We start from the raw sequence: 15,067 nt of genomic DNA on the forward strand, positions 1-15,067 counted from the left end.
AATATAAAAACTGTTATATTTACTTTGTGTTTACTTCTTGGGATGTCGCCTCAAAAATATATGCCTTTTTTTTATCTTTTACTTGTTTCAGTCATTGGACTGTGGCCATGCTGGGGCACTGACTGAAGGGTTTAGTTGAACAAATCAACCCCAGTACTTTCTTTTCTTTTTTTTTTTCAAGTGTGGTACTTATTCTATCAGTCTCTTTTGCTGAACTGCTAAGTTATAGGAATATAAAACAAGCCAACACCAGTTGTCAAGAAGTAGTGGGGGACAAACACTAACACACACACACACACAGTGTTTCTGGCTACCAAATCCACTTACAAGGCTTTGGTCCAAAGATATAGTAGAAGACATTTACCCAAGGTGCCATGCAGTGGGACTGAACCTGGAACCATGTGGTTGGGAAGCAAACTTCTTACCACACAAACACACCTGAATAATGAAATCAAAGAATTGTTGTATCTCTTTCAAATGGCTCTTAGACAATACTCTTATTCCATTTTCAGCACTTTGTCTCAGATAAAGTTATTTATTTAGATAAACACATGTTGAAAAAAAAAAGAACAATATTATTTCATTTTGGTTACCAACCTTTTTCCTTATCGAGAGGTGGGAGAATGCTGTTGTCTTGGCACACGTTGAAGTAGATCTCTTGATCGGCTCCTTCTGGTAGAGCACCTTTTGGTATGAAGATACTCACCCCTGTAAAAGAACATTCACACAAATTACTAAGATTAGTCGTGAATGTGCGTGTGTGTGTGTGTGGCCAAGTGGTTAGGATGTTACACTCACAAGCACGAGATCATGGTTTCAATTCCTAGACTGGGCGGTGTGTTGTGTTCTTAAGCAAACTTCATCTCATGTTTGCTCTCTGATCACTTCGACACCTGATGTGTGGTACACTGTACATCTGTTCAGGCAATGTCGAATTGATAGAGAGAGTGAGCTAAAGCACAGCATGAACATTTGATCACTATAAGCAAATCGTCTGTGCAGGTCACTTGGCAAAAGCTGAATGCTCATATGTTGCCTTCGATGGGAGAGTCCATCATATATATTGATATATATATATCATCATCATATAACGTCCGTCCTCCATGCATGAGTAGGATGGTTGACAGGAGCCAGCGAGATAGAAGACTACTCTAGGCCTCTGTGTCTATTTTGGCAGGGTTTTTACAGCTGGATGCCCTTCATAACACCAACCACTCTGCAGAGTGGCACTAGCACAGGTGAGGTTAGTTTTGGCATGATTTTTACAGTTGGATGCCCTTCCAAATGCCAACCATTTTACAGTGTGGACTGGATGCTTTATATATATATATATATATATATATATATTGCTATTGACTAAACTGTCAAATGTAGTTATACACCACTGGTCACAATGTGCTTCTTTGTCTTGTAGCCTTCAAATTATACCATCCAGCTGGCTAGCGGAGCAGACCAACATTCCTCCTGATCTGTCACAGAATCATCTGTTTACTGCTGAATGGACTGGTGCAACATGAAATGAAGTATTTCGCTCGAGATCACAATGCACCACCAGTCTGGGAATTGAAACCACAATCTTGGAATTGTGAACGCATCACCCGAACCACTAGGCCACGTGTCTTATATATGCATGTAAGTAATCTTACTGAAGCTGCATGTTTTGAGAACATCCTTGATCTCTGATGTGAAATGAAGGCAGCACAACATAACATATTAAACAAGTATCAGCTAAGGGAAAACAAAGAAATTCATCATCATCATCATCGTTTAACATCCGCTTTCCATGCTAGCATGGGTTGGACAGTTTGACTGAGGACTGGCGAACCAGATGGCTGTGCCAGGCTCCAATCTGATCTGGCAGAGTTTCTACAGCTGGATGCCCTTCCTGACACCAACCACTCCAAGAGTGCAGTGGGTGCTTTTATGTGCCACCTGTACGAGGACCAGTCTGGCGGTACTGGCAACGGCCACGCTCGAAATGGTGTTTTTTATGTGCCACCTGCACAGGAGACAGTCCAGTGGCACTGGGAACGACCTCGCTCGAATGTTTTTTTCACGTGCTAGTAAGGCGACACTGGTAACGATCACGCTCAGCTGCCCAAAATGAATAACGCTGCGATGGACTGGTGTCCCATGCAGCTGGGGAACACATACACCACAGAAACCGGGCCCATGACCCTGGCTAGGCTTTAAAAGGGTGCATTTATTTACATATATCTATCTATATATATATATAGAAAGAGAGAGAGGGAGGATAAATGGATGATAGCCGTATAACAGAAGACATGTAAACAGAAATGATTATGTTCAAAGATAGATAAAATATTAGTAAGGATAAAAGAAAAAAATTCGACAATGTTGAAACAAACCTGTTACTTTTGATTCTAGAATTCCACCGTCATACCCAAACACTCCTTTAGCAGTTGCCAGGATAGTGTGTTTGCCGTCCATATTCCTGGAATATAACAACATAGATATGAAGTAATTAAGTAGAAGAAATACTAACATAACTGTGAAATACTCACAAAGGAGAAGTACCACTCAAAAGAACATACTTGAACAGTTTGTCTATGTTGACTGTCAAATGGATGCAAATGTGAGAGAATATAATATATTTGATGTGTGCTCTGAAACAGTAAAGTCCTATTCCTGGAGACTCTGAAATCTGGATTCCTATTGTTAATAACATGTATATATTTATATTTAGAAATATATGTAGTTTTCTACATTATACCTTGGTTCTTAATACCGTTTTCAACACATTTTAACCCTTTTGATACCAGACTGCCTGAGACTGCCTTTGACTCTATAACACAATCTCACTGCTTTAAAGTGATCTAAATTGTAATCTTCCATCAAAATTTTATGCTAATTTGTTCCAGACAGCAGCTTAATAATGAGAAAGTGATTTTACAAAATTCTTCGTTATTTTAAAAATTAATTGAAAAAAGGCCAGCATGTGTTGGCAGAAATATGGTAACAAAAGGGTTATTATGTTTCAGATACTGGACTGTGGCCATGCTGGGGCACTGCCATGAAGGGTTTAGTAGAACAAAGTGACCCTAGTACTTACTTTTTTAAAGCGTGGTAATTATTCTATCAGTCCCTTTTGCCTAATTGCTAAGTTGCAGGCATATAAACAAACTAACACCAATTAATTATCAAGCAGTGGTGGGGGACAAACACACAAATATTGTGTGTGTGTGTATATGTGTATAAATATACATATACATACACACATACATATCAGGATTCTTTCAGTTTCCATCTACTATTTCAATTTTAGCCTGGTATTTTGTACACATCCAGGGTGTTCTTGATACCATTTGACATCAATCAAAGACAAAAGCAACAGAAGAAATACAGTGAAAATGTAAATATTACAATAAAGCTCATCTCTAAAAATAAGGTTAATGCCCTCTCGTAATCTTATTAGCTGTGTTATAATTACAAGTCTATACGTCTGTAATTAATTAGAAAATGAGATAATTACATAGACTAAGACATTGCTAAAAGATGTGACTAAGTGGGATTATTATTATTGTTGTTGTTATGAAACAAACTCTACAAATGATACTGTTTCCTGGCAGTAAATATATATTTATAACCAATGTTGTCAATTTCAGTTATTGTGATCAAGAGTTTTCCAGCCATGACCATCCTGTTTTTTTTTTTCAGCCCCATATGTATCTAGGACAACATTATTTAACCTTTTAAACTGGTCATCATCATCATCATTGTTTAATGTCTGTGTTCCATGCTAGCATGGGTTGGATGGTTCAACTGGGGTCTGGGAAGCCAGGAGGCTGCACCAGGCTCCAGTCTGATCTGGCAGAGTTTCTACAGCTCATGTTTTTTGAATATTCTCCGTTTTACACTCTCACAGCTGCCCTACAATGTCATTCTAAAAACAAACAATCACATCTTTGAAATCTCAAAGCTACAGGACAATGCATGATTAACACAAAACAATGTGAATAAATAAGTAATATATTTGACAAAGAAATCTGAATGCCAAAGGTTTAAAGAAAGAGTGTGATTTGAAGGCTTTAGGCTGTCCTTTATAGTAGATCAAGTAATCTTGTTGAGCAGGCATGTTGAGAAGTAGGCTGCATGAGACATGGCTCATCATCAGGTGGGCTATACTATTAAAAGCAATTCAAAGTCATTTTTCAGTAGGCATTCAAAAAGCCCCATGGGCTACAGTTTGCTCATAATTATCGTAGAGGTCTGTCCAGGTTTTGTAGTAATATATAGTTACCATAAGCCTCTTATATAATCTGCACCTGGCTCCTAAAATTAAGAAGTTTTGTTTCTAAAGCCAATCAGCAATATATTCAATTATCCAATGTTTAAGAAAATATAAAAAAAAAAAAGTCAAAGGTAATCCGAGATAAACGAATATACCAGCCATCTTTACTTCGATGTCAATTGCTTGAATATCTTAATACATCAATAAGACTGGATGTTGTTACACACTAGTGGCCACAATGTGCTTCCTGGCATTGTTGTAATTCTCAAGTAATGCCACTCTGCTGGTTTAGCAGACAGGCAGGCAGGCCAATATTTCCCTTGAATAGAATACCAGTGCATTACAGTGATACTCATTTACAGCTGAGTGGACTGGAGTGTTTTGCCCAAGAACATACTGCACTACTGGTCTGGAAATCGAAATCACAATTGAAAGATTGTGAAAGCAACACCCGAACCACCATGTCACGTGCTTTCACAAATAAAACATTGTAGGCTGGATAATTTGTTGCAAATAAGTTACTGTATAATATAATAAGTTGAGGTCATAAAGATTTATAAACTTTGAAGAGAACATGAGATAATTCTTTTTTTTTTTTTTGGAATAGTGAATCTCAAAACACATCGAGCTATAAATAACAGCTTTTGACTTTTCTATCCCCCATTCCACCCCCAAAAGGGGTCTTCACCCCAATATTTACATGCTATTATTTAGAGATCTATGTTCTTTGAGCTCCACAGTTTCAAAAAAAAAAATATATATATGTGTGTGTGTGTGTGTACACTAAATTATTACATTCAATGTGCATGTATCAATATGCTAAGTTATAACATTCAGTACTGTATTATTAAAAGAGAAATTTCTAGGAAAGAAACATAACAAAATATTGAGAAGAGAAGCAGCATTCTTAGAAAGAAGCATGCATTTAGTAGAAACATCAACAAGATATGTAATAATACATCCACTCACACTGACACAAGCTAACACACACACACACATGTGCTAATATTCTTCTATCTCTCTTTCATGCTCATCATACAAGCACACATCACACACGTGAAGAAATATGGAAGTTAAAAGAGATATCATAAGCAACAATCAAATATATATATATATATATATATATGTATATATATAAAAGGGGTAGAGTAACTATGAAGGTGGACGTGCTGACATGCAAATAAATAATGCAGTTGTTTGCAGGTAGAAGGGAAAAGAGATAAAACATAGATAATGGAAAAAGAATAAAAAAAGTTTCATTGTTCAGAGTTCAAAAACAAAGGATTTTGTTTAGTTTTAAAGAATGGGAGGAAATGGATGGATGGAGGGAGAGAATGAAATTTAAAAAGAAGTGAAGAACAGGTGCAGGAGTGGCTGTGTGGTAAGTAGCTTGCTAACCAACCACATGGTTCCGGGTTCAGTCCCACTGTGTGGCATCTTGGGTAAGTGTCTTCTGCTATAGCCCCGGGCTGACCAATGCCTTGTGAGTGAATTTGGTAGACGGAAACTTAAAGAAGCCCGTCGTATATATATGTATGTCTGTGTTTGTCCCCCTAGTATTGCTTGACAACCGATGCTGGTGTGTTTATGTCCCCGTCACTTAGTGGTTCGGCAAAAGAGACCGATAGAATAAGTACTGGGCTTACAAAGAATAAGTCCCGGGGTCGATTTGCTCGACTAAAGGCGGTGCTCCAGCATGGCCGCAGTCAAATGACTGAAACAAGTAAAAGAGAGATCTAAATATCGTATAGGTGCAGGTGTGGCTGGGTGGTTAAGAAGTTTTGCTTCCCAACCATGACATCTTGGGTTCAGTACAACTGCACAGCAGCTTGAGCAAAGTATCTTCTATAATAGCCCTGGGGCCATCCAAAACCTTGTGTGGATTTAGTAGACAGAAACTGAAAGATGTGCGTGTGTATGTGTGTGAGTGTGTGTGTATGTGTGTGTTTATCCTCACCACCACTAGTGTTGGTTTGTTTTGTCCCTGTAACTTAGCAGTTTGGCAAAAAGAGGCCTAAAGAATAAGTTACCAGGCTTAAAATTAAGTCCTGGGGTCAATTTGTTTGACTAAACCTTTCAAAGCAATGCTCCAGCATGGTCATAGTGCAATGAATGAAAAGAGTAAAAGTCAGGCTTTGAAGGATTACTTGGTACAATTATGATATTTATATTTTATTTTATTTCATTCAATTTTTTTTGCTGATTTTAGCCACTGGACTGCAAGCCTTACCAAGTTACTGTCTTAGAGAATTTTAACCAACTTCATCAATGATGCCAGTATTTTGCCTTCAAACTTATTATATTCAACAAAGACAAAAAAAAAAAGTCAACTGGCTTCTGTCCTGTCTGGTCAACTCAAAACTACAGAAGAAGTGGAGGTACATGGCCTAGTGGTTAGAGCAGTGAACTTGCGGTCGAGGGATCATGGGTTTGAATCTCAGACCGGACGATGTGTGTGTTTATGAGCGAAGCACCTAAGCTCCACGCGGCTCCGGCAGAAGGTAATGGCAAAACTTCTGCTGACTCTTTCGCCAGCATCTTGCAGCTCACCTGCGACAGATCGGCGTCCCGTCAAGGTGGGGAACCTATACGCCAAGAAACCGGGAAACCGGCCCTTATGAGCTAGGCATGGCTCGAGAAGGAACAAAACAAAAACAACAGAAGAAGATATTTGTCCAAGGTGTCACACAATAGGATTGAACCTGTAACCACATGGTTGTGAAGGAAACTTTCTATTTTCTAAAATATTTTACACTGGATATAAATGTACTGCTTGACAAGTCCTGATAATGTTGACTTCTACTACATAATGTTGATTTCTCTCAAATTGTTTTCATATGTTGGTTACAAATAGATTATGACATTAAGTGTTGTTAAATTAATTACTCTCCGCTTTTATCCAAACGATTGTGAAATTAAAACGTAACAGTCCATTTTACATTACATCTCTTTTTAATTAAAATTTAGATTTTTGAAACATCTGTTATGAACATTAGTTACAGTAAATACATAATTATGAAAAAATTGTGAAACAAAAATACGGTTTAGTTTAAAGAAATTTAAAGAAGTCTGGATTAGATAAAAGGTTGATAGGATTGGCTTATATTAGTGAACAACATTCAAATTACACTGGTTATCGTTTAAATAATAGTTTAACTGGAGAAAACTATCATGCAAGATATATATATATATATTATATATATATATATATATATATATATATATATATATATAACATCTGTAGAAGTAGGAAGAAAACGAACATGCTTTCTAGAGTGACCTCCCTTGAGTTTTTCTTAATCTAAAGAGCAGGCAGCAAGCATCAGTGAATCTTACCCATCTATTACTGTATCTGGGGTCGAAGCACTGCCAGAAGAAGCTGTGGGAGAACAGAGCGAGAGCACTTCTTTGGGCTCACTTTCCACGTTCTCCTTACTATCATTAACAGGTTGGGAATGAGTTTCTAAAAGTGGGGTGTCACTCTCATCGTTGGGCTGGTCCCCTTCAGCAGTTTCGGTTTCACCGTTTGTTGTGATGGTGTTGGCTGCTTCCTTCTCCGCATCCATTTCAGACAACTCCAAGAGAGTCATGTCTAGCTCAGCTTGTAGTTGAGACAGCACTTCTTCCATAGACAGATTCTCACTGCCAGAGGGAACAGGGTTTTAAGCATTTTTGGCTACTGTTATCCATTAAGTACTTAGAATATATTGCTCATATGAAAATGTCAACTACACAAAAATCTTTAGATACGAGGAGGAAATAATCTTTTATTTACTACTACACAATTCTAATAACGTGTATTGAATACTTTGCATTTCCACAGGTAAACACAAGCAAATGCCACACACACACACACCACACACATACATACATATATATGTAATATAATATGTGACAATTATTCGGTTGCCATAATAAAACTGAGTTTCAGATGTCGGGTCAGAAACCTGCACTGGCATCTCTTCAGTTATCGAAGTAATCAAAATATGCTATGAAAAATTCTTTCCATAGCATATTTTGATTGCCTCAATAACTGAAGAGATGCCAGTGCAGGTTTCCGACCTGACGTCTGAAACTCAGTTTTATCTTGGCTACCGAATAATTGTCACATATTATATTACAGATAAATTCCTCTATTTACATAGTATTGAGGTCTCTTTCATTCTTTTGTTGTCTTACCATTACTATATATATATACACACACACACAAACACATATGTATATGCACACGCATGCAGGGTATTTGGGCTAAATTTGATGATATTTTACATCTCTTTTTACAGGAACAGCTTCATGTATTGGTGATTAGTCAATGGTGTTGGAGAGCATAAAGATTAAAGTCGTAGTTGAGAAAAAGTTGGCTGACATGGAGGACTGGAAATCATTTCAATATTGGAAAAGAGTTACATGTATCCTGAGGATTCATGCAGGGAAATCAAAATGCTGACATTGTGACTGTTGCTCAATGCTCTGTGTCTACTCTTCTCCTCTGGAAGCCAGCTGCTTGCAATACTAGAGGGTGCACACTCTCCTACCCTGATGTAATCTCCAGGGATACAGGCATCCAGCAACAGGACCTCTGTAATGCTATGATAGACCGTGAAGTCTGGCGTAACATAGTAAATTGCATTGTTTCAACCACGGTCGAACAATGATGATGATGATGTAAGATGTGACATGGACAGCTGTAACAGAGACTTTGAAGCCGTGGCCAGAAAAAAGGGACACAGCAGGCATTCTGATTGTGCCTGCATACCAGAATTCATTGAACAACTGATGAATAGGACCTTAGACTCAATTCAGATGGCTATGAGACAGTGGTCAAACCCTTGCTGGAAGGCCATATATATAACAGCAGGATTCAGCTCCTCGCCATACCTTGACAAAGAGTCAGAAGTGGATGTTAAAGAATCTCTACAACTTTTGCCAGCCTCAGTTTCTGGCCTCCTAATTCCTTCAATTGTATTGGGTTGTCCGGAAAGTTCGTGCCGATTTAGAGTAGCTTACCTTTCGACATATTTTAGAACATGGTTGAGTCCATAAAATAGGATTTGACTACACCTCTAGTTAGAGCACATTTAAAGCTATCTTTTCGTGGAAGAAGGTTTATGTTCCTATAACCTGTGTTAATTCTGTAACCCTTTAAAATGGAAGATAAGAAAGTTCATTTTCGGCACTTGATGCAGCTCGGCTGGGATGTGTTACCCCAGCCTCCATATTCACCAGGTATGGCTCCTTCGGATTTCCACTTATTCAGGCCTCTGCAGAATAGTCTTAATGGTAAAAATTTCAATTCCTTGGATGACGTAAAAAGATACCTTGATGAATTCTTTGCCATGAAACCACCTCAATTCTGGGAAGAGGGTATTTTCAAGTTAAAGGTAAGATGGAGACGCATTGTGCAACAAAATGGTTCATATTTGGTTGATGAAAAATGTAATGGCAAGTATTTATTGACCTTTTTCTTTCCTTTAAAAATCGGCAGGAACTTTCCAGACAACCCAATGATTCCATGAATTACTCATTGCAGGGTATGGTTGAGAAAAACACCAACTGCTTCACCTGCAACACCAAAGCGGAGCTGGTGGCCAAGATCAAGGAGGTGTTTGAACATCTTTCCAGGGGACACAGTGAAGAATGCATGTGACAGGTTCAGAAGCTGTCATTAGGCCATGGTGGAAGCTGAGGGTGGTTACTTTGAATAAACTGTTATCTCCCAGCCATGATCTAGTTGATAGTGATTTAAAAAAAAAAAAACTTTAATTTTGGATGGGATATTGTATTTACTTTTTCTTTTATGCAAACTATCAAATTTAGCCCAATAAAAAACCTTCAGAACACATACACACAATTTAAAACTATAGTTGCTAATTTAAGTCTTGAAGGGAAAATGATTAAAAAAAAACACTTACAGTAAACAAGAATTATAAATTCTCTTTGTATTATTCAGCTCAGTCCAAAGTACTTATAAAATTATTATACACTAAACAGATTATTTTTTTAAAAGTCTAATTAAATTAAAAGTGGAACTTATTCTAGCATTCTGTAGGTAAGACTACTTGCATAGTAATTATAAAAATAAAACATCATCATCCTTTCATATCAACTTCATGTTGATTACACGAAAGAAATATGCCACCTTACTCAAAATATTTGATATTCCTCAACAAAAAATAGATTGGTTTATAAAACTGCATTCTGCAATTAACGATAATGAAGTTTTGAGTGGATATATCTGATTTCCACAGTAAAAGGGTTAAATGAAATTTAAAGTATAAATTGAATAAAGTTTGGTTTAGGGTGAAGATAATTTAAACTTTAATTTAAGCTAGTATTAGCTGGGTCAGTGTTATAAAAGTTCTAATTACTTTTTATGAACAAAAGAAACAAATAAAGTTTAATCAATCCCTGACACCAGATGGGGTAATTTTGTCCTCTATCAGCATAATCTAAAGTAATTTAGCACCTAACAAAATGAAACATACTAATTTATTATTATTATTTTTTTTTATTTAATAGCAATTATTAATCAATACCTTTGCAAAATTATGTTCGTGTTTGAGGTTTGAGTTAAACATGGAAAAGGAAATACTTTTCATCCAAAGCTTTATACTAATAAATAAAAATTACTAAACTGACAGACAAAATATGCAAACCTGATATTACTGTAAGGTATTTAAAGTACAAAACTAGTAGTTAAATATTTCCTGCCGAGGGAGTTGAAGTAAATACAACAAAAATTAAATAACAAAATGCAACTAAAAGAAATGGATATGACATTATCTATAAAGTATTTATTGAAAAAAAAAAAAGACTAAAAAAAGTTGTCAACAGGTTATGTAGAGTAGGATAAAAGTGAAAGTACGGAGAACTACTTGAGTACTGTGGCTTCAATAAATGCATATTTATTATTCTCTACAGAAGCTGGGCACCCTATGGAAGATGACTTTGGCATATCTGAACCATGAAATCTTAGGGGATAATAAGGAGAGACACCAAGGGGTTGCTATCAATGTGAAATAGATTTGGAGAAAATTAGTGATGGCCTGCCTTGGTAAAAACGGCAGTTTGTTGTGAGGAAATATTTTAACAGAGTTTCCCTTTATAATTGATGGCAGACATTTACTTTGAACAAATTGGAAATGGGGTACCCTTTAGCAAGAATAAATTAAGGATTTTAACAACACCATAGTTTATGAACCACACAGGAAATCATTTTGATCAGATACAAAATAAAGTTAGATTTGGTATATCAAAAAGAAAAAAGCTTCAAGCAATAAGAACACGAAAAACTTTGTGCACAATTTTAGTGAAATATCAAATATATTTTCATACATAATGAGGCAATAAATTAGATGCATTGACATTTGACTTTGCATAGAGCTAAAATCTATTGTGAATGTTTGGTTGAAATAAACATTAGAAGTCACGTAGTTCTGGGCTTAAGCTCACTCAGTGTGTGTGTGTGTGTGTGTGTGTGTGTTGTGTATATATATATAAATTAAAGTTTACAGTATTATTGATCGATTTCAGCTGGTCTTACCAATTGGTTTCACACCAGGTATTAAATAACCAGAAACTACAGGACAGCATGGTTAAGTAATACCACATGCTCTTCAGAGATGGTAGGTATTGTGACTGTTCACTGTTTTTGAAGGTGAAAAAAAATGTCCCGTGTGTGTGTATGTGTAAAACTTATATGCTGCATGAGGACTGTTATTTTATACAACTACACACTGAAAATCGATATAACATTCTCTTCTTGACATCTACCTCATTACTATATCTATCTGAATTGTGTATATATATATATATATATACATATATATATGCACATATATATATACATCCATACATATATATATATATATATATATATATATATACATATATATGCACATATATATATATACATATATATACATATATATGTATCTGACTGCTTTATATATTGATCTATCTGCTCTATGTTTCTCCCCTACATGACATAGTGCACATGATAACAGGACAAAAACGCAAGCAGACTCTAATATTGAGCAAGATTGTGGCATGGCACTACAATTCCATACTGAAGCCAATTAATCACAGCTGAGACAAGCAGAATGCTAGAAAATTTGGACACAAAAATTAATCACAAAAAAAAAAAAAAAAAAGAAACCCACAACCAGCTGCAGTTTAGCATAAGTTATAATAATAATAATAATAATAATAATAATAATGATATCAGTGAGACAATCAGCAAACACTGCATAAACGATAGAATTAAAATGAACATTGCAGAAATATAAGCAAAACATACTTTTCTAATTTTTCGTGGTCTGTTTCCAGTTTGTTGTGTTTCAGGTTTCCATCGGATTGGCCAAAAGATGTAAGTATTTTCCCAGTACTGTCTTTCCTGTACGACTCGAAAGCACTGTCATGATCCTTTTCTCTTGCTTTCATACTCTCATTCATGGTACTTGGGGCCATCGTCTCCCTAAAACAATTGATAGATGGAGAAAACAAAAATTCTTTATTTAGCGCAACGTAGCACCTATTGCTGTTGGGTTGTTCTGTTCTTCCGTCTGTCTAAAGCATCCAAGCTATGTTTAGCTGGAATTGTTCTAAAGGGTTTCAAATTAATTTCCAAAGGTGGTGTGATGGTGCCCTATCATGGCTTTAACTGTGATGGTTAAAGAGATCCAAAAGACTTTAGAAACAAACATTCTTTAGTAATTAGTGTTCAAGAAATTGGACTTTGATAAATAGGAATAATTTCAAGGGAATGGAATTTAGACAAATCTAACATGAAAATGATTTCATATCAATTAACAACGGTCAAATGTTTGAGCTTATGATGCTTTGTTATGAAGACATTTTGTCATTGACTGTGTGTTTGTGTGTGTGTGTAGTTGATGGTTCCACTAGAGAGGCTGATGAATTCTTCAGGAATGAAACAGCAGTGGTCCTGTGCAAGTCACTGTTTGTTTGTATGTGAGTGTGCATGCATACAATGTACATCATACACATGTACACGTACACACACACAAAACGGTATTTTAACAACATTATAGGCCCCTGGATAAAATAATGTACTGGGGTTCCCACATACACAATCTGATGTATGTTACAGCATTTATAGAATAGTTTCAGGTCCTTAAACTTGACAGGACTCTGGGCAACTGCTCAGTGTGCTTATGCCTTTAGATGGAACTCTATGTGTGTGTGTGTGTGTGTGTGTGTGTGTGTATATATATATATATATATACATACATACACACACACCTGCATATTTTAATATTTACTTTTTCCTGATGAGACTACAACAGAGCAGTCTTCTGTGTCCTTGCTGTGGGCAACCCTCGCCTGCTTCTAAGCAAGGTGTTAATTGTCCAGTGTACTGAACAACAAACAACCTGAACTTGGTTATACAGAGAACTAGAAACAAATGCCACCTTTTGTTTACACAGATTGACATCGAGTCAAGAGATCTGGGCATGCTTTTACGATGGGCTGAACAGTGTGGTCTATATCTGCAATCAGCTAACACATGAGAAGACAAGGGGAAAATATGAACTCACTCACACAAGCACACACATATACATATATACTTATACATATGTTTGTTCCTTCTCGAGCCATACGTGGCTCATAAGGGCCAGTTTCCTAGTTTCCTTGGCGTATAGGTTCCCCATCTGGACAGGATGCCAGTCTGTCATAGGTGAGGAAGAGTGAGAGAAAGTTGTGGTGAAAGAGTCAGCAGAAGTTCGCCATTACCTTCTGCTAGAGCCATGTGGAGCTTAGGTGCTTCGCTCATAAACACACACATTGCCCGGTCTGAGATTCGAACCCATGATCCCTCGACTGTGAGTTCGCTGCTCTAACCACTAGGCCATGTGCCTCCACGCATATACACACACACACCACATATATAATATATATATATATATATATATATATATATATATATATATATATATATATTATATATATATATATGCCAGTATGGACGTATATATATCAGCATGTTAAATGATGATAAGGTGCATAGCCTAGTGGTAAGGCTATTGCACAGATGGTAGCAAGATTGTGGCTTTGATTCCTGGAGCAGCAGTGCATTGAGCTCTTGATCAAAACACTTTATTTCATGTTGCTCCGGTTCACACTCAGCAGTGAAGGAAAAATTCTGTGACAGACTGGCATTCCATTCTGAAGGAATGTTGGCCTGCCTGCCGAGCCAATGGGGTGGCATCATTTGAAAGCTACAATAATGCAAGGAAGCACATTGTGATCAGTGGTGTATAACAACATCTGATGGTCTGGTAAATACAGAAATAGAATCACACACACACACACAACAGATTTCTTCAGTTTTGATCTGCCAATTTCACTTCGTCAAACTTGGACTAAAATAAAAAAAAAAACACCAACTGACATTGTCCATCACATGTGGACAACTTCGTAGCCATGTGGTTCCAAAACAGACTTTTTAATCATGCAGCCCTGCCTCTGTTACACACACATATACACATATAGATACAACCACACACACATATATAGGGAGAGTTTATGAAAAAAACAAAAGACGAAGACAGGTGGTGTACAAAACAAAGAGATGTATTAGTATAACGCTCAGGAACAGAAAATGTCTTTTACATTTCGAGCCTACGCTCGTCTACAGAAAGGGACACAGAAAAAAACAAGGAGAGAAAAAATGTGTGTAGTGGCTAACGATCTATCATAGTGCTGACTATATATATATATAATATATATATATATATATATATACACACACAATCTTTTTCAGAATACTGGATCTTAAAGAACACATAAAGC

At 36.6% G+C, this 15,067-nt stretch overlaps 1 protein-coding gene across 10 annotated transcripts in view; it reads right to left on the bottom strand.

Moving 5' to 3' along the window:
* Positions 1-15,067, bottom strand: part of LOC115223434 (tight junction protein ZO-1) — an 832,981-nt gene that overhangs the window by 7,293 nt on the left and 810,621 nt on the right. For 9 of the 10 annotated variants that reach the window (XM_029793980.2, XM_029793979.2, XM_029793984.2 and 6 more), the window contains 4 exons: positions 12,552-12,728; positions 7,589-7,894; positions 2,370-2,455; positions 598-708 (listed from right to left, as the gene is read on the bottom strand). In XM_029793980.2, the coding sequence (XP_029649840.1) occupies positions 598-708; positions 2,370-2,455; positions 7,589-7,894; positions 12,552-12,728 (680 nt within the window). The remainder of the gene's footprint in view (positions 1-597; positions 709-2,369; positions 2,456-7,588; positions 7,895-12,551; positions 12,729-15,067) is intronic. The other variant, XM_029793983.2, reaches the window with a different exon arrangement.

Source organism: Octopus sinensis, linkage group LG23 (genome assembly GCF_006345805.1).
Source record: "Octopus sinensis linkage group LG23, ASM634580v1, whole genome shotgun sequence".
Classification (NCBI taxonomy): Eukaryota; Metazoa; Mollusca; class Cephalopoda; order Octopoda; family Octopodidae; genus Octopus; species Octopus sinensis.